The sequence below is a fragment of the Protomyctophum bolini genome (assembly GCF_963924005.1).
Source record: "Protomyctophum bolini genome assembly, chromosome: 22".
Lineage (NCBI taxonomy): Eukaryota > Metazoa > Chordata > Actinopteri > Myctophiformes > Myctophidae > Protomyctophum > Protomyctophum bolini.
Window position 1 is genome coordinate 34,240,424 of NC_137883.1, and position 23,625 is coordinate 34,264,048.

At 46.2% G+C, this 23,625-nt stretch overlaps 1 protein-coding gene across 1 annotated transcript in view; it reads left to right on the forward strand.

Annotated features, from left to right (window-relative positions):
* Positions 1–5,468: 5,468 nt before the first annotated feature.
* The window catches only part of nos1 (nitric oxide synthase 1 (neuronal)), a gene marked incomplete at both ends in the record, with an annotated part of 61,927 nt that continues 43,770 nt past the window's right edge, over positions 5,469–23,625 (forward strand). Inside the window, 2 exons of the mRNA XM_080755704.1 lie at positions 5,469–6,238; positions 21,912–23,118. Of these exons, the coding sequence (XP_080611830.1) occupies positions 5,469–6,238; positions 21,912–23,118 (1,977 nt within the window). The remainder of the gene's footprint in view (positions 6,239–21,911; positions 23,119–23,625) is intronic.

Genomic DNA, 23,625 nt, shown 5'->3' on the forward strand with positions numbered 1-23,625 from the left:
GTAGGGTTCAGTGTCTTTGCCCAAGGACACTTCCACATGTGGACATGCAGGTATAGGAGCCGGGATTCGAACCACCAACCCAGGGGTCATTGGACGACCGGCTCTATACCTCCTGAGCCACAGCTGCCGCCCTGTGGTGTGATGATGATGATGATGATGGTGGTGAATCACACATGGAGGGAATAATTAACGGCAGCAACGATGGAGAATATTCAAGCCTCCACAAGGTGACAAAGATCTGCACTGGACGCTTTTGACCTCCATTCCCCCAGGATTAACATGGAGGACGGGAGCAGTGTTACCCTTACCATACCACAGCCTGAAGTGGGCCAATTAAAATTCCCAGCATGTGCAAGCGTATGTGATGTGTGTGTGTGTGTGTGTGTGTGTGTGTGTGTGTGTGTGTGTGTGTGTGTGTGTGTGTGTGTGTGTGTGTGTGTGTGTGTGTGTGTGTGTGTGTGTGTGTGTGTGTGTGTGTGTGTGTGTGTGTGTGTGTGTGTGTGTGTGTGTGTGTGTGTGTGTGTGTGTGTGTGTGTGTGTGTGTGCGACGTGCGTGTGCGTGTCCAGACTCATGGGAGTGCCCTTGCATCTGCAGCTTTTGTTCTGACCTGGGTGTCACCGTCTGGGTGTCATATGACCTACATTATGCCATTTTGGGGCGGGAACCCCTTTTGGTGTTAGCATTATGTTATGCTTTAGCTATTGAAAGATAGCAGATCTACAAGCTCATAGCGCTACGAGCTTGTAGGTCTGTATTTTTGAAAAATCGAAGAACGAAACATGTCAAGAAAACTGTCAGGATGTAGAAGAGATTTTTTAGAATCTGATCTCAGGTCAGAATGGGTTATATATGGACAGTTTTGGACAGTGTTTATTGGTTTCTGCAGTATTATAGGTAAATGATTGGGTGAATAATAAGCTGATAATACTTCAGGCTCTCTCAGTTTCAGTCCCTGTCCTGTTCTCATAACAAAACACCTATAGGAGCATCTTTGTGCATCTCTGGACAGCCAGGCAGAAAACATGCATGGATATATATATATATATATATATATATATATATATATATAGCCTTAATAAACAAAACAAAAATAAAAATCACAAAACAAATCTGACATTATAGGAATAATATCACCTCTGAATCTCTGTTGGCGGCTATAGTATAGCCTATAGCCTATACTGTATATCTCACTTATCATATCAGTGAGATACATATAGCCCCCACAGTATTATACTGACACACACACAGCCTATATATGACATCAATTGAAACCTAATAATTCATTCATGGTCTTTTTCCGTGCGGGCCCGGGGGGTTTGTCGTGGGACGTCGTGAAGTCCCCGATGATGATGATGATGATGATGATGGTGGTGGTGGTGATGCTCGTGATGACGATAGCCTATAAAGTACAAAGCAGAACGCCTACAAAAGTCATTTAAATGCCCGTGCACGACCGTCTCCGCGAGCTCGTCACTGTGTAGTCCGTATTTAAACGGCGCCCATAAGCACACAACATCTTCTCTCTCTCTAGTAGTGTGTGTGGCAGCTTAGGCTATAGCGGTGGTGTGCACCTGGGGCTTAAAAAAGGACCTCTGCAACCTGTAAGAGAGAGAGTGTGTGTGCGTGTGTGTGTGTGTGCGTGTGTGGGCGCGCGCGCGTGTGAGTGTGTGTGTGCGTGCGTGCGTGTGCGCGCGTGAGTGAGTGAGTGCGTGTGTGTGCACGCGCGCGTGCGGGCGTGCGTGCGTGCGTGTGAGAGAGAGAAGGAGAGAGAGAAGGAGAGAGAGAGAGAGGCGCGACACAGAGGAGTTGTATAGGACCTATTCCAACTTTACGAGCAGCAGACCGTCGTAGCAGTGATCTGACCTTAGACTCACTCAGGGGTAAGTGATACATGCTTTTGTTCTGTTCGTTCACCCTCTCTCTCTCTCTCTCTCTCTCTCTCTCTCTCTCTCCACTCTCAGAGAAAAGTGTCGGCAAAGATCTCAAATCTGCGGAAGGAATTCGAGCTCGCACGGATCGCTCGTTGTTTTGTTGTCTTGCGAGGTATAGCCTATATTATATAGGCTATACGTCTGTGGATTAGAAATGATGGCATATGATATTCCTGCCTATAAAAGTGTGTTTAGGTGGAAGTTTTCTCAGTCGTTGCTTCACAGAAGTGAAGTGTGGCCGCCGTGTACTTGTTATTATGTTATTTTTATTTATTTTTTAACCTTCACAAACTGTCCGCACATTGCAGAAAACATGTTGCCAGAATAGTTCAAATAATGCTTTGCATTGCATAGCTTTTCTTTTCTGCAAAAATATCTCCTGTTTTTATCCAATCGAGAATTGGAAGCTCGGTCAGATTTGGCATCCTTTTTTTGGAAGAGAGAATCAAAAGGGGGGGGGGTTAGGTTATGACATTGTTTTCATAACTTGTGTTGGTGTGATAAACGGTAGCCGATTATTCGTGAATTTGAACGTATTTATCCCACATTTTAGTGATAATTATAGTCTATCGGTGTATACCCTTACCCTACTATAGCTACAGAACACGATCTTCATCTTAAAATAACTGAACTGACCGCGGACGCCGTGGTCTGTTTGCCACTAATACACTAATATACAGTAGCAACGCGTGGCTCTTGGCTCATTAGCTGCTTGATCATTTGCATCCTGAACCACATGACGCTGATATGCTGCGTGGGAGAGAAACATATTGAATTCTTCCTTTGAATGCAGGGAGCAAAACAGCCTTTGGCATTCTTTCTGCATACGATTATTTAAATGGCACATTAACTAAAAGTTACAGCCACCTCACTGAATATTTAGCTTGCCTGTCCACGGATTTGGAGTTAGTTGTTATTTTTTTTATTTCTTTGCAATGCTGCCTGCAGGCTATACGTACAATATATAGGTAGGTGCTGCAGTGCTATTATATTACAGGCCTATCTAAAAAAAAAGGAATCTAAGGCAAATCGTTTTAGCGAGGAATAATATTATCGCCTGTTGAAGCATGAAGCGCTGACCTTGGTCCTGAAATGTGGATTCTTCCACAGTTCCAGCCTTCCGCTATACTGTTCATTATTGGCGACTGACTGTGTCCGTAGGCTGGCGCACACGGCTGGCGCACACACACAGCTGCAAAGAATGATGGAATTAGAAATATAAGTGTTCTTTATTCTTTATAAATGTCGTTCTTCGTGTTATTTCATTCTTATACGTTTATAGGCACTGCTTTTGAACACTCTGAAACAATGGATTAAGAAACATCATGTCTGTTATTATTATCCTCCTTCTTTTCCCTTTTCTTTATCTTTGCCCAAATGACATAATAGGCTATCTCTATAATATCTACAGGAATTGTAGTTTAGCATATTATGCAATTCCACACGCATAATGCAGTGTATGACTATACTATACTAAACAGAGTAGGCCTATATGTGAAATTTCAAATGTGAAGTGTTCTTGACTTATTCTAGGCCAGCATCGATTAGCTGTCAGCCTGTCTGTCTGTCACGACTTGTCTCGCTGTCTCTCTCCCGAGTCTATCTCCTGTGCAGTGTCTCTTCATTCCTTTCCCTCTGGCTAGCCTTCAAGAGACGATCTGTAGGCCTATTTATTTAATCAAGTCTAACTCTACCTTTCATACCTATCGCTAGTCAGTAGGCTAGTCACTGCATGATCCGCGCAAAACCCTATAGGCTACAAAACCCCAAAAAGAATGTTCTGACCCTCGACATTCGGAACCTGCTTGCACTGAATTAGTCGGATTTTTCAGTATATGTTTTACGTCTGTCTGTCTGTCTGTCACGCCACGGACGGTCTGTGGCGTTTTCTCACGGGAGTTCCCTGTATTCTTCCTCAATTTCCTCAATGGGCGGTATAGTGGCGCATCCGGCGAAAGACGGTATTATTATAGGCCGGCCTACTCTCGATGTAAACAGGATGTAAAGTAAACGAGGAAAAATAAACGGCGTTCCGTGTTCAGGCAGAGAGAGGCGCGATTGAAACGTACTTTATCCCATAGCGTTAAAACACTAGCATGCACGAGCAAGCATGCGTTTTGATCGTTTTTTTAATTATTATTATTATTATTTTGAAGCTGATTATCTTTGGCCCTTCCATGACCATCATCATCCTCCATCATCATTCTCAGAAATCTGACACATTTTATAAATATGAATTTAAGCACATGCTACTTCTGTCTGATTTGACTTCAGTCATGCTAGAAGTCCTTGTAATGCTACTGTATATATGGACCAGAGCAATGTGTAAGTACTGTACAGTCTGCTGTTATCTGTCCCCTGTGTGTTCGCCTGTAGAAATAGAGTTGTAACACTGCATGTGGTTAATCCTTAAACCACAACCAACTCTTAGATCTGGAATATAATTATAGACTTGCTAATACAAGTCATATATAGTTTGTATTAAACAAACATTTAACTCACCAACATTGCAGCTATAGCCTACTGTATACAGAACTATTTTTATAGTTACACATTTTTGTTTCATTAAAATCTACCGCAGACAGTTACTTTCTGACTGTCAATACATTCCGTGCAGGTGATAATCTTTTGTCCAACAAAACAAACAAAACAAGCCATTCTACCTGTAGAGTAGTATTAGACTCCAAGTCATTCTGGCTATAAATGCGTTAACCCATTCTGACCTGAGATCAGATTCATACGAGGTTTCCACTGGACACACACTGGTCTGATGAACCCATTCTGACCTGAGATCAGATTCTAAAAATGTCAGTCGTTCTTCGATTTTTCAAAAATAGCAGACCTACAAGCTCGTAGCGCGCCACTCGGTGGCGCGCTATGAGCTTGTAGATCTGCTATTTTTCAATGGCTAAAGCATAACATGATGCTAACACCAAAATGGGTTCCCGTTCAGAATGGGTTAAGATTGATCCAGAATACAGGCCCACTAGGGGGCAGCAAATCCATGATATACTAACTAGGCCTACTACTTTGCCACAGACAATATTCTTCATCAGTCGCCAATTCATCATCATGACCTGGCATTATCACGCCTTTTGAACGCCGTCTGAACAACGGTGTCCTGCCCCGAGACTAGCCCACCTCCAATCTCCCAGCATGCCGTGCGCTGAGGAGACATGTTCTGAGCATCCGTACATCTGCCATTTCCGTTTTTGCGAGACATGACGCGCAGCAACAGAGTATAAATCGGGGCTTTGACTCGCATGCCCTTCTTGTATAGCTGATGATAAATCAGCACTTTGTAAACAAATCATCCTGTATTATGTGAAGGCAATTTCCTCCACTAATACTAATAACTCTTCTCCCTCCTCCTCTTCCTATCCAGAGCCATATCCCTGGGGACCCCCAATCTCCGCAACTCACGCACAGCGCGCAGCCGCGCACACACACACACAGACACACACACACACACACACACACACACACACACACACACACACACACACACACACACACACACACCCCGGCGTGCAACCATGCAGGACTCGGACGCCACGGTCTGCCAGCTGCAGCCCAACATCATCTCGGTGCGCCTGTTCAAGAGGAAGGTGGGCGGGCTGGGCTTCCTGGTGAAGCAGCGCGTCTCCAAGCCGCCCATCATCGTGTCGGACCTGATCCGCGGCGGTGCGGCCGAGGAGTGCGGCCTGGTGCAGGTGGGCGACATCGTGCTGGCCGTCAACAACAAGCCCCTGGTGGACCTGTCGTACGAGCGGGCGCTGGAGACCCTGAAAAGCGTGTCGGCCGAGAGCCACGCCGTGCTCATCCTCCGCGGGCCCGAGGGCTTCACCACGCACCTGGAGACCACCCTGTCGGGGGACGGGCGCCAGAGGACCGTGCGGGTCACGCAGCCCGCCGCGCTCCACCACCAGGCCTCAAAGACCTTCGACCGCTGCTGCCCGCTCAGCCCCGCCGTGGGCCCCCCCGGGGGGCAGCAGGCCGCCGTCAAGGAGCCCCAGCTCAGGGCCATCGAGAACCTGTCCTCCCCCCAGGCCGGCAACCCCTCCAGGGGGCTCCCGAGGGGAGGGGTCCAGGCCCTCATCGCGTCCCAGGAGAGCCTCCTGATGCGGGACGCGGTGGTGGGCCGCGGGGCGCTGGTCAACGGCGTGGAGGACAACAGTGAGCTGCTCAAGGAGATCGAACCGGTGCTGCGTCTGATCAAGAACAGCAAGGAGATGAACGGAGAGCCCGAGAACTACCCGGCTCAGAAGGTTGTGGAGAAGAGGGACGCCGAGGTCCAGGTGGAAAGGTAAAGGACTGACCCAGCTCTGTGTCTGACAGCTGTTAGGATGTTAGGAATGTAAAGGACCGACCCAGCTCTGTGTCTGACAGCTGTTAGGATGTTAGGAAGGTAAAGGACTGACCCAGCTCTGTGTCTGTACAGCTGTTAGGATGTTAGGAATGTAAAGGACCGACCCAGCTCTGTGTCTGACAGCTGTTAGGATGTTAGGATGTTAGGAATGTAAAGGACTGACCCAGCTCTGTGTCTGTACAGCTGTTAGGATGTTAGGAATGTAAAGGACTGACCCAGCTCTGTGTCTGACAGCTGTTAGGATGTTAGGAATGTAAAGGACCGACCCAGCTCTGTGTCTGACAGCTGTTAGGATGTTAGGATGTTAGGAATGTAAAGGACTGACCCAGCTCTGTGTCTGTACAGCTGTTAGGATGTTAGGATGTTAGGAATGTAAAGGACTGACCCAGCTCTGTGTCTGACAGCTGTTAGGATGTTAGGATGTTAGGAATGTAAAGGACTGACCCAGCTCTGTGTCTGACAGCTGTTAGGATGTTAGGATGTTAGGAATGTAAAGGACCGACCCAGCTCTGTGTCTGACAGATGTTAGGATGTTAGGATGTTAGGAATGTAAAGGACTGACCCAGCTCTGTGTCTGACAGCTGTTAGGATGTTAGGATGTTAGGAATGTAAAGGACCGACCCAGCTCTGTGTCTGACAGATGTTAGGATGTTAGGAATGTAAAGGACCGACCCGGCTCTGTGTCTGACAGATGTTAGGATGTTAGGAATGTAAAGGACCGACCCGGCTCTGTGTCTGACAGCTGTTAGGATGTTAGGAATGTAAAGGACTGACCCAGCTCTGTGTCTGACAGATGTTAGGATGTTAGGAATGTAAAGGACTGACCCAGCTCTGTGTCTGTACAGCTGTTAGGATGTTAGGAAGGTAAAGGACTGACCCAGCTCTGTGTCTGACAGCTGTTAGGATGTTAGGAAGGTAAAGGACTGACCCAGCTCTGTGTCTGACAGCTGTTAGGATGTTAGGAATGTAAAGGACCGACCCAGCTCTGTGTCTGACAGCTGTTAGGATGTTAGGATGTTAGGAATGTAAAGGACTGACCCAGCTCTGTGTCTGACAGCTGTTAGGATGTTAGGAAGGTAAAGGACTGACCCAGCTCTGTGTCTGACAGCTGTCATGTCATGAACACACTTCATCGGGCCAGTCCAGTCAATGGCGGCTCTTTGACGTATATAGACCCATGAGACGTAGACTATGTTCCGAGTTACGTGAACCATGTGACAGGCGCTTGTTTTGTGGGGGTGCATACTTAGTTTAGACTAGTCATTGGTTAGACATGGGTTAAGGTTATAGGTTTAGGTGTGCTGCCCCCGTGGGAGGTTAGGTTTAGAGTGAGGGTTTGAGTTAGGTTGTAGTTGTAGGACTAATGACTGGTCTAAACCAAAAACTGTCTAAACTAAGTACTGCACCTGTTTTGTGCAGTACTTAGTTTAGTACTGCATTTATCCCCTGAGCAAGCAGGCAGGCTCTATTAGATCAATGGTTGAAAATGTCAGCACTTAAGCAGAAAACCGGGTTCAAATCCGGGGTTAAGGGCTACATAGTGCAGCTTTAACCACTTAAATCTTATATTCTTCATTGTGTTTCAAAGAGAATTAAAAAGCTGAACTACGATACGAGCTCACACACATTGTGAGCTCGTGGATTGGCTAGAACTACGATATGAGCTCACACACATTGTGAGCTCGTGGATTGGCTAGAACTACGATATGAGCTCACACACATTGTGAGCTCGTGGATTGGCTAGAACTACGATATGAGCTCACACACATTGTGAGCTCGTGGATTGGCTAGAACTACGATATGAGCTCACACACATTGTGAGCTCGTGGATTGGCTAGAACTACGATATGAGCTCACACACATTGTGAGCTCGTGGATTGGCTATTTTCACAGAATGTTCACCTATCAGTACATGCCTAGAATAGGGACTCTAGGGCAGTGGTCCCCAAACTTTTTAATGTTATGGACCCCCAAATTGACACTAATTGGCCCGTGGACCCCCCCCCATTTGAAAAGATATGACAGGGACCCCCCCATAAGAGAAGATTCTCAACCCGTTTAATTTCAAAGGCCCCCCAGTTTGACATGTATTTGTCTACGGACCCCCATTTGATGGCATTTCTATCTCTGGGACCCCCAATTTATATTGTAAAATCATTTAACTCTGAGCGGGTACAAACGACTACAAATGGAACCAAATGGACCCGTTAGGGTCCATTTGTACACTCTCAGAGTTACAGACCCATAAGGGTCCATTTGGTTCCAAACTATCATTTAGCTGGGGACTCCCTGAAGGACCCCTGGGGGTCCCCGGACCCCACTTTGGGAGCCACTGCTCTGGGGCTCATGTGACTCACCCACTGTCTAGATCGTCTTTTGACGTAATTTTTTATATTTATTGATTACACAATTACAGTTGCACAACTCTGTTCTGTTCTGCAACGCGTCTGTATCACTCCGGTTGCCGTGCGATGAAGTCAACATGGGGGGAAAACCGGAAGTGAAAAGTCAGCTGGTTTATGAATCTATAGGAACAGATTTATTTTAGAATCCATTTAACTCGGGGCACTGTGGGAGTGTGGGTGCTGGTGGCGTGTTTCCTCCTCCGCGTCATCAGTGCCCATACCCGAAGGCGGGGGTTGGCGAAAGGGCCTTTCTGTGTGGAGTTTGCATGTTCTCCCCGTGTCCCCTAGGGTAGGTACCCTCACAAAAACATGCAGTAATCCTGGTCTCTAAACTGCCTCCCCCTGGCCAGCCGGGGCGCCTGATGGAGGGGAAAGGAACTGGTTGGAATAACGTGTTCCTCCCACGTGCTACGACGTCCAACCAGGGAAACTCCCCCCTGTCAGGTGTAAAGGAGCAACTTGGACACTCAGGCATGAAGGAAGCATGAGTTAAGTCCGTTGCTCTCCCCAGGTTGGCGGAGGGTGTGTAGAGCCCAGGATCACAGTAGATGATTGGCACAGGGGTGAAAAATGGGTTACAAAATCGTGGGATAAAAAATATATAAAAAAAAAAAAAAAATCCATTTAACTAAGATTCTTTTTCCAGGCTGCGTTTTTGATCAAAACCACCTTGATTTATTCATTTCTATAAACAATAAATATAAACGCTATGATCGCCGCTTACAAAAATGTATGTTTTGGCTGAATTAAATAAACATTCGTGGGACACGTCGTTACATAGAGGTTTTAAACTTCCTTGTTTTTAAGACGATTTGTAAGAGCGCCGCTAACTTCACACAGGTGTGATGTATTTTGAATTAATTTCCATATATCCGTTCCACTGATATGTTGTTCTGTGACTTTGGTGGGTGAGGCATGATGGGATCCCAGTTTCAGTGGAACTAAAGTGTTTGTGACTTGGTGGGTGAGGCATGATGGGAGCCCAGTTTCAGTGGAACTAAAGTGTTTGTGACTTGGTGGGTGAGGCACACGGGGGCCCAGTTTCAGTGGAACTAAAGTGTTTGTGACTTGGTGGGTGAGGCATGACGGGAGCCCAGTTTCAGTGGAACTAAAGTGTTTGTGACTTGGTGGGTGAGGCATGACGGGAGCCCAGTTTCAGTGGAACTAAAGTGTTTGTGACTTGGTGGGTGAGGCATGACGGGAGCCCAGTTTCAGTGGAACTAAAGTGTTTGTGACTTGGTGGGTGAGGCACACGGGGGCCCAGTTTCAGTGGAACTAAAGTGTTTGTGACTTGGTGGGTGAGGCACACGGGGGCCCAGTTTCAGTGGAACTAAAGTGTTTGTGACTTGGTGGGTGAGGCACACGGGGGCCCAGTTTCAGTGGAACTAAAGTGTTTGTGACTTGGTGGGTGAGGCATGACGGGAGCCCAGTTTCAGTGGAACTAAAGTGTTTGTGACTTGGTGGGTGAGGCACACGGGGGCCCAGTTTCAGTGGAACTAAAGTGTTTGTGACTTGGTGGGTGAGGCACACGGGGGCCCAGTTTCAGTGGAACTATAGTGTTTGTGACTTGGTGGGTGAGGCACACGGGAGTCCAGTTTCAGTGGAACTAAAGTGTTTGTGACTTGGTGGGTGAGGCACACGGGGGCCCAGTTTCAGTGGAACTAAAGTGTTTGTGACTTGGTGGGTGAGGCACACGGGGGCCCAGTTTCAGTGGAACTAAAGTGTTTGTGACTTGGTGGGTGAGGCACACGGGGGCCCAGTTTCAGTGGAACTAAAGTGTTTGTGACTTGGTGGGTGAGGCACACGGGGGCCCAGTTTCAGTGGAACTAAAGTGAAAGCTCTGTGCTGTGCAGGTGGTTCTTAATCCATTTAGACCTGAGGACGATTCTACAAAATAATGTCTTCTAAATCACGACAGTTTTCTGAAAAACCCCATGTTTCTAATGTGGCCACGCACGGACGGACCCCCATCTGAGAACATGTTGTTCCAGGGACTCCCCCAGAAACAAAGATTTGAGTTAAAAAACGCTCACAGTCTCAAAGAATACAGTATATATTCCAAGATTTGTCCCACAATTTCACGATCTTTCAAAAATAGCAGACCTACAAGCTCGTAGCGCGGCACTCGGTGCCACGCTACGAGCTTGTAGATCTGCTATTTTTCAATAGCTAAAGCATAACATAATGCTTAAAATACCAAAAGGGGTTCCCGTCCAGAATGGATTAATTGTTTCAGGATCACAGAACGTGATCTTCTAGCCGAGCAAGAAGCAATTATTGATTGCGTTGCACGGAGGTCTCCAACAGTGTTCATTTGACATGACATTGATCCCAACAGGGCTAACGACCCGTTCAGTCCCTCATTTCCCCCTCAGAGGTAAATCGTTCACCTTCATTGACTCGAAAGAAATCTCGTGGTTTGAGCTTGTAGATCAGCTATTTTGTTGAATGCCCCCATATCGCATTCGTTGCCTTGTGGTTGGCGGACCCAAAAATAGCACATCTATACGATCTCACAACATGGCACGTTGCGACAGCTTTTAGATCAGCCTTTTTTGAGGGGCTGCTATACCCCCGTCCTATATGCACAGCTTTGTGTGCATGCGTGTCCGTTTGAGTACAGAGTGTGTTCGTATAGCACCGAATGTGCTCAGCTGATTGGCTGAGCACGGAATGTGAGGAATGAGGATGTATTGATGATGTGTTATATGATAAGAGCGCCCATCACTTCACACAAGTGTGATTTTCTTTCTTCTTTTTGAGGGGCGCCAGACCCTCCTAATACACAGGTTTAATGTCTGTCTTTAGTTCCATGTTTGTTTTTCGTAAACGCCGTTGACAACGAAGGGAAACTTTACATCATACGTCATGTTGTCTCTTTATTGTTAATGGCATTTAATGTTTGTGTTGGCACCAGTTTGTTTCACGTCATTTTCACCAGTACATCACCTAATCAACATGAGTTAGACTTTAATATATATTAGCGCCCCTCAATTTCTTTCTTAAAACCATTTTGCAATAAAGGTGGTATGCTGCCATAAGATATTATGTCTACCTGGGGATCCTTGGCTTGGGAAAACCCCTGCATTAGACGACCACACACGGGAGACCCAGAATGTTTTATTTCAATTGGTGAGAAAGGAAAAGGATGCATGCGAGCAGAACGAATGCCCCACATTTGCCTGCCTGTTATCGCTGCACAGCCTTATTTATGTACTCTCTACTATCGTATCGTATCATCTGACAAACGCGTACGCCTCGAATGGCTATCTGCCCGAAATAGAGCCGCACTTGTTTTCAGAAGCAGAAGCATCTCAATTATGAAGATGACACTCACCATCTGAGTCAGAGTTGTTAATAGATGATGCACGCTTCTCCTGTTTTTTTAGGTTTTTTTTTTCTCTCTCTCTGTGATTTTTCTTTACTTCTTTCTCCCCAGAATAGAGCATGAATAGAGCGTGGCCTTTGAATGGAGGCGATACGTTGATACAGAGTGACAGGGTGAGGATGTACGCCTCGGCTAGGAAGGATACCGTCTCTGTCGGGAAGGACAGAAACCTCATTGTGTCCAAAAAAAACTGTGACTTTTCAGCATTACAATTCAAAATGGCTCAAATTAGCTGATATACAAGCTCAAAACGTGTCGCTTCCCGCCGCGTTTCAAACGCTTGTAGATCTACTACTTTGGATGCTTTTGTGTGACAAAATCGAAACAAAACCCCCCCCCCACAAAAAGTTAAAAAAATGGAGATAAGAGGTTTCTGCCCCAAAGGCAATAAGACGTGTGCTTTGAGGGGGCGTTGACATGTGTGTGGGGGTAGGAACGTTACTGTAGCTGTCCGTGGGGGTAGGAACGTTACTGTAGATGTCCGTGCGTGTAGGAACGTTACTGTAGGTGTCCGTGGGGGTAGGAACGTTACTGTAGCTGTCCGTGGGGGTAGGAACGTTACTGTAGGTGTCCGTGGGGGTAGGAACGTTACTGTAGATGTCCGTGCGTGTAGGAACGTTACTGTAGATGTCCGTGGGTGTAGGAACGTTACTGTAGATGTCCGTGGGGGTAGGAACGTTACTGTAGATGTCCGTGCGTGTAGGAACGTTACTGTAGATGTCCGTGGGTGTAGGAACGTTACTGTAGATGTCCGTGCGTGTAGGAACGTTACTGTAGATGTCCGTGCGTGTAGGAACGTTACTGTAGATGTCCGTGCGTGTAGGAACGTTACTGTAGATGTCCGTGCGTGTAGGAACGTTACTGTAGATGTCCGTGCGTGTAGGAACGTTACTGTAGATGTCCGTGCGTGTAGGAACGTTACTGTAGATGTCCGTGCGTGTAGGAACGTTACTGTAGATGTCCGTGCGTGTAGGAACGTTACTGTAGATGTCCGTGCGTGTAGGAACGTTACTGTAGATGTCCGTGGGGGTAGGAACGTTACTGTAGATGTCCGTGCGTGTAGGAACGTTACTGTAGATGTCCGTGCGTGTAGGAACGTTACTGTAGATGTCCGTGCGTGTAGGAACGTTACTGTAGATGTCCGTGCATGTAGGAACGTTACTGTAGATGTCCGTGCGTGTAGGAACGTTACTGTAGATGTCCGTGCGTGTAGGAACGTTACTGTAGATGTCCGTGCGTGTAGGAACGTTACTGTAGATGTCCGTGCGTGTAGGAACGTTACTGTAGATGTCCGTGCGTGTAGGAACGTTACTGTAGATGTCCGTGCGTGTAGGAACGTTACTGTAGATGTCCGTGCATGTAGGAACGTTACTGTAGATGTCCGTGCGTGTAGGAACGTTACTGTAGATGTCCGTGCGTGTAGGAACGTTACTGTAGATGTCCGTGGGTGTAGGAACGCTGGGAATCTGCCACCTGTATTTTTGCATCTTCGTCTTCAAGTGTATATATTGTCACATCACTGTTGGAGGGGAAAGGACCTTGGTTGGAATAACGTGTTCCTTCCAACACGCTATACGTCTGGCCGGGGAAACTCTCCCCCTGTCAGGTGAAAAGAAGCAGCTTTTGGACTCCTCATGCATAGAAGGAAGCATGAGGTCAGTCCGCTGCTTGCAGGTCTGTGTCTGCTACATGTTGATGCGTGAGTCGTGTGATGCCGTAGTATGATCAAGTATACGACGATTATTTTACGGAAAAAATACCAAAAGTTAAAATAGGGAGAGATAAGAGATGTTTTGCCTGACAGCAACGATAAGATACACTGCTAGAGTTACATTACGCGCACGCACGCACGCACGCACGCACGCACGCACACACACACACACACACACACACACACACACACACACACACACACACACACACACACACACACACACACACACACAAACACATGTCGTATCCAGGAATCAATAATTCAAACACACACACACACACACACCTCTGACAGTGGGCCTGTCTTTGACTTTCAGGGACCTACTTATCATGGACACGCCACCCCAGCAGGTGTCGGATAATGCCGGGGCCGGTGAGGACCCAAAGAAGGACAACATGCCAACAGAGAACAGCGCGTCCCAGCCTGCAGAGAGTGACACGGTACGGAACCAACATGATAAACGTTGTTCTGTTGGAATACGCTTTCTTTTCTTGTGTCTGCTGAGTGCATACAGCAGTGTGGCTTTTTCATAACGTTCTGTTTACATTTAATTTATAGACTTTTGTTTTCAATTTCAGTTTGGTTTTTATTAGTTTTTAAAGCAGGTTTGCGTTAGGTTTTTTTTTCGTTTCTGAAAAGGCGTGGTTTTAGTTATGTAATTTTGTTTAGTTTTTTTTTACTATTTTTGAAGAAAATACTAGCCTTTAAGGGCCGACTCATACTCCTATTTTAGAGCCGAATAAAAGTCGGTTCGGCTCTGTAGAGCCTACAATGTGACGTCATTTGAGGTTCGGGGGGGGGGCGGAGACCGTCCTAAAGTCGTCTCTTCGGTGCTACTGAAAATGTCTGACGAGCCGAAATCATTTCGGCACTACAGCGCCGAAACAGCGGTAAAATAGGAGTATGAATCGGCCCTTTGTCTAACATTGACAGAGACTGTTTTCTGTATAATCTTAGTTAGTTTCGTAAACACACTACAGTTTCAGTTAGTTTTTTTTTCTTTTAAATAAAGCCACAATTAAACTTTAAACTTCTATTTGTTTAGTTTATACTAACCCTAATGCTCAAGTCCTCCCATCTGTACTCTCCTATAGGTGGATATAATGTTCTTCATTCTGCTTCTCAGTGATTGCCACTTCAAACGCTTTGCTGTCTGACAAGTCTGAATCCAGACATGTAGCTCCATAATGCATGTTGTGTACCCAGCCATGTCTAGCTCTGCCTTTTGCGCCTCTTTAAACGTATACCGTCCATAATGCATAATGCTACTTGTCCCTCCCTTGGGCTCAAAGCTCAAACCTCAGGAGCTGTGATTGCACATCAATATATCATCTGAGAGAACACGGAAATAAAGCCCACGCTTTATAAGATCCCCATCACTTCTGCTATAGAAGCTATAGCCGATGGCACGGTTAACCCATTTTGGGCCGGGAACTCCCTTTTGGTGTTAGCATTACGTTATGCTTTAGCTATTGAAAAATAGCAGACCTACAAGCTCATAGCGCGCCACCGAGTGGCGCGCTACGAGCTTGTAGGTCTGCTATTTTAGAAAAGAATCGAAGAGCGACTGACATATAGAAGACATTTTTTAGAATCTGATCTCGGGTCAGAATGGAAAACTGTCAGGATGTAGAAGACATTTTTTAGAATCTGATCTCAGGTCAGAATGGAAAACTGTCAGGATGTAGAAGACATTTTTTAGAATCTGATCTCAGGTCAGAATGGAAAACTGTCAGGATGTAGAAGACATTTTTTAGAACCTGATCTCAGGTCAGAATGGAAAACTGTCAGGATGTATAGAAGACATTTTTAGAACCTGATCTCAGGTCAGAATGGAAAACTGTCAGGATGTATAGAAGACATTTTTAGAACCTGATCTCAGGTCAGAATGGAAAACTGTCAGGATGTATAGAAGACATTTTTAGAATCTGATCTCAGGTCAGAATGGAAAACTGTCAGGATGTAGAAGACATTTTTTATAATCTGATCTCAGGTCAGAATGGAAAACTGTCAGGATGTAGAAGACATTTTTTATAATCTGATCTCAGGTCAGAATGGAAAACTGTCAGGATGTATAGAAGACATTTTTAGAACCTGATCTCAGGTCAGAATGGAAAACTGTCAGGATGTATAGAAGACATTTTTAGAACCTGATCTCAGGTCAGAATGGAAAACTGTCAGGATGTATAGAAGACATTTTTAGAATCTGATCTCAGGTCAGAATGGGTTAAATCCCAGCTTATGCCCCTCATACGTGCGTGCGTGCGTGCGTGTGGTCTGTTGACATGCTGGAGTGCCTGTGCTGGGGATATAGTGTTGTAATCTGGTCACACGGTCCAATCCATGTCATCCACCCACTTGTGCCGCTCAACTCAAGCCCCCGTCAACCTGCAGCGGATATGGGCCGAAACTATATCTCAAGGGGGGCTGATGAATGCTCACAGCTGCTGCGGTCGCTGGCTGATCCTTCTCTCCCTATCCGCCATGACGGACCTCTTGAAGTGATCCAGAGTCCATGAGACCTGCGGGGTGGGGGTGGGGGTGTGGGGGGGGGGGGGGGATTATTGGGCGGGAGGGTGACACACTCACGGTGTTTTTTGAGTACGCCATTCTGACTCACAAGTAGATTACCCGCTGTTCTTTTTGCTAGACGACATCAGCACTTTGGGTTATCGACTATACACTACACAACGTTCGGAAACAATTTGAGCGCAGTGACAGGGGGGAAAGGAACTGGTTGGAATAACGTGTTCCTTCCTCCACGCGCTACGTCCAACCAGGGAAACTCCCCCCCTGTCAGGTGTAAAGGAGCGACTTGGACACTCAGGCATGAAGGAAGCATGAGTTCAAGTCCGTTGCTCTATACCCAGGTTGGCGGAGGGGGTGTTGAAAATGGGTTACAGAATCGTGGGATAAAAAAATATATATATAAATAAATACGGAAGCACTTATTGTGACAGTTACCATGACAGAAGGCACCGTCAAGTCAACCTTTCTCAGACTGAACACAGAGACACAAAACGTAACTGTTCAGCTCAATCTCACTGTATTTCAGATATTATTCGACAGATGACAGCTGTTTGTTCCCCTCTGTCTGGTTCCATAAGGATGTTGTCTTCTTGTTGTACACATCGAGGACTGTTTTGACGTGAGGGGAAAAAAACGTAAAAAACAATAATAGTGTTTTTTTGTAAACATTTACAAACCTTACTCAAGTTTAATTTCATCCACGGTTCCGTTCCATTGCAGGAAGGTGGATTGAGGGGGAAATGTGAAAGCTGAATTAATAATTAATAGTCTAAATAAAGACTACAGCCTGGCGTTACTACAGTCCCATAGCAGGTTACTATACACATCAAAGTATTCAGGCTGGACCAGACGTTCTTTTTTTTACCTTAAAGGACAAATTTAGTTTTCAACCAAGGTTCATGTTTCAGGTATAGTTATTAGAGAAAATGAAAGATGTTAATTCTTTTTTTTTTCATTTGCTGCTTTCTTTCGTTTTAGAGATTCGAACTGTTTTTGCCAGGGAGGCATTAGAACATGGGGCTAAATATGTATTTTCTTTTTTACAAAATGTTTTAGCGATCTTTTTTTATTTATTATTTACTATAGTCCTACTAGACCCCAAGAAATTGCATCTTGTATCAAAAGATCACAGGATCTATACTGACTTATTGAGCCTATGACACACAGTGTGGCTTCCCCCAGTAGGCTACCTTCACATTCAGTTCAGTTGATGACAATGTATGTTGTTTTTTACATAATTTCCTCTGATAAGTCCTATTAGTAAAAAGTAGTAGTAAGGTTGAAATCTCTTTTTTGCAAGTAGAAATATATCCGGGTTTTACAGACGGTTAAGCCCAAATCTTAAGACAGTGTAGCGTCACGGCCCGTTCCCAATACAGTGCAGAATGTTCTCAGACACCTTTGAAGATCCATTCAGGATCAGAGAACAGAACCAGTGCCAGACTGTTCTGATGATCCATTCAGGATCAGAGAACAGGCTACCGTTCCAGACAGTTCCATCTCCTCCTCCATACGGCTGAATAACACTCAAGGAGACAAACCATCTGTTAGAGTTTATTAATGTTCTGAAACTTTTTTTAAACTTTTTACACGAAACCCTATTAACCCATTCTGACCTGAGATCAGATTCATACGAGGTTTCCACTGCACACACACTGGTCTGATGAACCCATTCTGACCTGAGATCAGATTCTAGAAAAATGTCAGTCGTTCTTCGATTTTTCAAAAATAGCAGACCTACAAGCTCGTATCGCGCCACTCGGTGGCGCGATATGAGCTTGTAGATCTGCTATTTTTCAATAGCTAAAGCATAACATGATGCCAACACCAAAATGGGTGCCCGGTCAGAATGGGTTAACTCATATTTCAGTTTACCTTCCATCTCCCTTTCTGTCACTCTTTCTCCTTTTACTTGTATGGTTTATTGAAGGGCGCTAGTGCAGTACACAGCCCCTCCACTGCTTGACTTTTGAAATTAATTCATTATGGCAGCCAAGTCTATGGACTTTAAATGTTTGTTTAGAGCACTGATGTGACTAAATATAAATACAACATTTTTTTACTTTATTTTGGGATTTGGGTTTTATACAATAAAACACACTGCAAATGCATGTCTCGTAGACGTGTAATCTGCAACGAATGAAAGTGACTCTGCCACAATAATGTGCAGGTTTCTAAAAGTCAAAATGATGCTTAATTTCAACGTTACCAGGCAACCCCTTGCTAAACACAAGGATTACTGCATGTTTTTTGTGAGGGTATACCTACCCTAGGGGACACGGGGAGAACATGTGAGGGTACCTACCCTAGGGGACACGGGGAGAACATGTGAGGGTATACCTACCCTAGGGGACACGGGGAGAACATGTGAGGGTATACCTACCCTAGGGGACACAGGGAGAACATGTGAGGGTATACCTACCCTAGGGGACACGGGGAGAACATGCAAACTCCACACAGAAAGGCCCTTTCGCCAACCCCCGCCTTCGGGTGTGGGCACTGATGACGCACTGATGCAGTGCCCACAGCGTCCCCATGAAGCGGGAATCAAACCCAGGACCTTCTATAGCTGTGAGGTCGACGGCACTATACCGACTGTGCCACAGAGCCCGTGCCCCTCTTTATGACTCACAATGGTCTCTGATCATGACTGCGAGCATCATGGTGGATGTGGTTTGACCCACGCGGGGGCTTTGCTGCTGGAACCTGAAAGAGCACGTTTCTCTGTCCCATTATCCCCTTTAGATCTTGAGCTCAATATTCTACACAAATGTCTTCTAAATCCTGACAGTTTTCTGAAATACCTACATGTTTCTGTATCAGTGGTGATCAATGTTTCATGTCAAGGACCCCCAAAAATGATATATAATTGATATGTAATGATATGTAATTGGCCACTGATCTGAAAATATGTTTGTTCCAGGGACATCCCCCATGCAGAAGCAAAGATGAGTTAAAAACGTTTTCACGAGTTTTTCAAAAATAGCAGACCTACAAAGCTTTGTAGATCTGCTATTTTTCAATAGCTATAAAGCATAACATAATGCTTACACAAACACCAAAAAGGGTTCCCGCCCAGAATGGGTTAAGATCCCTTCATACTGGCACTATTCCCGTCTTTAGGACAAAGGAATGCCGATGAGAATCAATTGGACGTCGTTGCGCTGCAGCGGCCGGTCATTTCCTCAACACGTGCAGCAATCTTGTCTCTGTTGTTTCGTTCGTTCCACAGAATGGGTTGTATGGATGAGACGGGTTGGTGAGACGTGGGATTGATTCTTTTTGAGGTTTGGCGATCATCACAATCATCACAATGGGCCTTTTTCTTTATCCCATTCTGACCTGAGATCAGATTCATACGAGGTTTCCACTGGACACACAACTGGTCTGATTAACCCATTCTGACCTGAGATCAGATTCTAAAAATGTCAGTCGTTCTTCGATTTTTCAAAAAATAGCAGACCTACAAGCTCGTATCGCGCCACTCGGTGGCGCGATATGAGCTTGTAGATCTGCTATTTTTCAATAGCTAAAGCATAACATGATGCCAACACCAAAATGGGTGCCCGGTCAGAATGGGTTATGGAGAGCACAATCCGAACAATTGACTGTAGTACGTGTAGCTTAATTGCAAGCATTCATCAGTCAATTGCCACCATATTATTGCCCAAGGCCTGCAATGCCCAGCAGTTAAAGCATGCAATCAGCCAGTTGATGTTGATGATACCGTTCTCTATGAAGTGAGAGGAGAGAGGAGAGAATATGTTGTGTGTGTAAAATGGTAAATGGTGCATTTATATAGCGCCTTTATCCAAGGCGCTTTACATAGATTGTGCATTACATTCACCCATTCACACACCGATGGCAGCGGAAACCATGCAAGGCACCAACTAGCACATCGGGAGCAATTAGGGGTTCAGTGTCTTGCTCAAGGACACTTCGACAGTAACTCTGGGGGAGCCCGGGTTCGAACTGGCAACCTTGCGGTTCCCATCCGTGTGTGTGTGTGTGTGTGTGTGTGTGTGTGTGTGTGTGTGTGTGTGTGTGCGTGCGTGCGCGCATAAGAAAGTGAGAGACAAAAAAAAGTCCCACTGTAACACTCAAATATGGCTTCCTTGTACTGTTGGCCTCAACAGAGCGTCGCAGTCCCGCCCCCTTTCATGACGACGCCAGGCCCAGTCCCGCCCCCTTTCATGACGACACCAGGCCCAGTCCCGCCCCCTTTCATGACGACACCAGGCCCAGTCCCGCCCCCTTTCATGACGACGCCAGGCCCAGTCCCGCCCCCTTTCATGACGACGCCAGGCCCAGTCCCGCCCCCTTTCATGACGACGCCAGGCCCAGTCCCGCCCCCTTTCATGACGACGCAAGGCCCAGTCCCGCCCCCTTTCATGACGACGCCAGGCCCAGTCCCGCCCCCTTTCATGACGACGCCCAGTCCCGCCCCCTTTCATGACGACGCCAGGCCCAGTCCCGCCCCCTTTCATGACGACGCCCAGTCCCGCCCCCTTTCATGACGACACCAGGCCCAGTCCCGCCCCCTTTCATGACGACGCCAGGCCCAGTCCCGCCCCCTTTCATGACGACGCCAGGCCCAGGAAATAATTCCCAATGCATTTCCCCCATAGACATTTTAAAAAGTATTCATTTAAAGACCTTTTAAGCGTTGTACGAAGCCAACTCGAGTCGTGACAAATCATGACAACAAACACAATATTCTGGACCAAACAAATAATTACAAAGAAGAAAAACAACAAAAAAGTGCATTTTTTTCCCCTTCTTTCTAATTATTTGTTCGGCCCACAACATTATGTTTATTATTGTCATGATTTGACACAACTCGAGTTGGCTTTGTCCGCAGCGTATAAACGTCTTTAAATAAATACTTTTTGAGAAGTCTATGAGGAAAATGAACAGGGAATTCTTTTCCAGGTCTCTCATATTCGCATGGCGGCCATCTTGCCATTTAGGTTCATGAAATTCCACCCCGTTTCCACCCTGCTTTTTCAGTGCAAAATGCCAACATGGCCGCCGTGTGAATATGGTCTATATGGAAGGGCTGCTTTTTTCGCTTCAGCCTCCCTCATTGTCTTAAACCAGAAGCAACTTGAGTGAAAGTTCCCCTTCCACAAGGTGTGGCTGGAGACCTATATACTGGACGCTCCCTTTAAATTACTTTGAATCCACATGACAGATTATAATCTTGCTAACTATTTATGCACTTTGTTTCCTCCTTCGTTTCTTTTGTCCTTTTTGTCCCATTATTACTGCATGTTTTGTTGAGAAGTCTTTCCCCCACTTTCACCAGTAAATGTGATGTTGTAACATAAAGTTTGAGTGAGATGAGTGGATTTTTAGGCCTGAATCCCAACCTGTTGCAGAGACGGACTCACATGTCACATGTCTCTGTTCCTCCCTGTAGCCTGCAGAGTCCTCACTGTCACAGGCATGTCTCTGTTCCTCCCTGTAGCCTGCAGAGTCCTCACTGTCACAGGCATGTCTCTGTTCCTCCCTGTAGCCTGCAGAGTCCTCACTGTCACAGGCATGTCTCTGTGTCTCTGTTCCTCCCTGCAGCCAGAATCCTCACTGTAACATGTCTCTGTTCCTCCAGAGTCCTCACTGTCTCATGTCTCTGTTCCTCCAGAGTCCTCACTGTCTCATGTCTCTGTTCCTCCAGAGTCCTCACTGTCTCATGTCTCTGTTCCTCCAGAGTCCTCACTGTCTCATGTCTCTGTTCCTCCAGAGTCCTCACTGTCTCATGTCTCTGTTCCTCCAGAGTCCTCACTGTCTCATGTCTCTGTTCCTCCAGAGTCCTCACTGTCTCATGTCTCTGTTCCTCCAGAGTCCTCACTGTCTCATGTCTCTGTTCCTCCAGAGTCCTCACTGTCTCATGTCTCTGTTCCTCCAGAGTCCTCACTGTCTCATGTCTCTGTTCCTCCAGAGTCCTCACTGTCTCATGTCTCTGTTCCTCCAGAGTCCTCACTGTCTCATGTCTCTGTTCCTCCAGAGTCCTCACTGTCTCATGTCTCTGTTCCTCCAGAGTCCTCACTGTCTCATGTCTCTGTTCCTCCAGAGTCCTCACTGTCTCGTGTCTCTGTTCCTCCAGAGTCCTCACTGTCTCATGTCTCTGTTCCTCCAGAGTCCTCACTGTCTCATGTCTCTGTTCCTCCAGAGTCCTCACTGTCTCATGTCTCTGTTCCTCCAGAGTCCTCACTGTCTCATGTCTCTGTTCCTCCAGAGTCCTCACTGTCTCATGTCTCTGTTCCTCCAGAGTCCTCACTGTCTCATGTCTCTGTTCCTCCAGAGTCCTCACTGTCTCATGTCTCTGTTCCTCCAGAGTCCTCACTGTCTCATGTCTCTGTTCCTCCAGAGTCCTCACTGTCTCATGTCTCTGTTCCTCCAGAGTCCTCACTGTCTCATGTCTCTGTTCCTCCAGAGTCCTCACTGTCTCATGTCTCTGTTCCTCCAGAGTCCTCACTGTCTCATGTCTCTGTTCCTCCAGAGTCCTCACTGTCTCATGTCTCTGTTCCTCCAGAGTCCTCACTGTCTCATGTCTCTGTTCCTCCAGAGTCCTCACTGTCTCATGTCTCTGTTCCTCCAGAGTCCTCACTGTCTCATGTCTCTGTTCCTCCAGAGTCCTCACTGTCTCGTGTCTCTGTTCCTCCAGAGTCCTCACTGTCTCATGTCTCTGTTCCTCCAGAGTCCTCACTGTCTCATGTCTCTGTTCCTCCAGAGTCCTCACTGTCTCATGTCTCTGTTCCTCCAGAGTCCTCACTGTCTCGTGTCTCTGTTCCTCCAGAGTCCTCACTGTCTCATTGATTTAGGATTGATTTTAAAATTCTTTTACTTGTCTATAAAGCTCTCAATGGTCTCGCACCTTCCTACCTACATGACTGCCTGCCTAAATATGTCCCAAACCGCCCCCTAAGGTCTTCCACTGCTGGCCTGCTCGCTTTGCCAAAAAAAATGGCAACTAAAAAACACGGGGAAGCAGCTTTTTGCTTCTACGGGCCAACGGCATGGAACAAACTCCCACTGTACCTTCGTCAGGCAGCCTCTGTAGACATTTTTAAAGCTCAGCTCAAGACCCACTTCTACAACATTGCTTTTAATTGATCTTTTATTTTTTTATTTTTTGTTATTCATGTCCTCACTGCATTACTGCTTGTTTTTAATGTTGTTGCCTTGCTTTTCTTTTATCCTCCATTTCTCTGTAAAGCACTTTGAGCTGCATTTCATGTCATGAAAGGTGCTATACAAATAAAGTTTTATTATTATTATTATTATT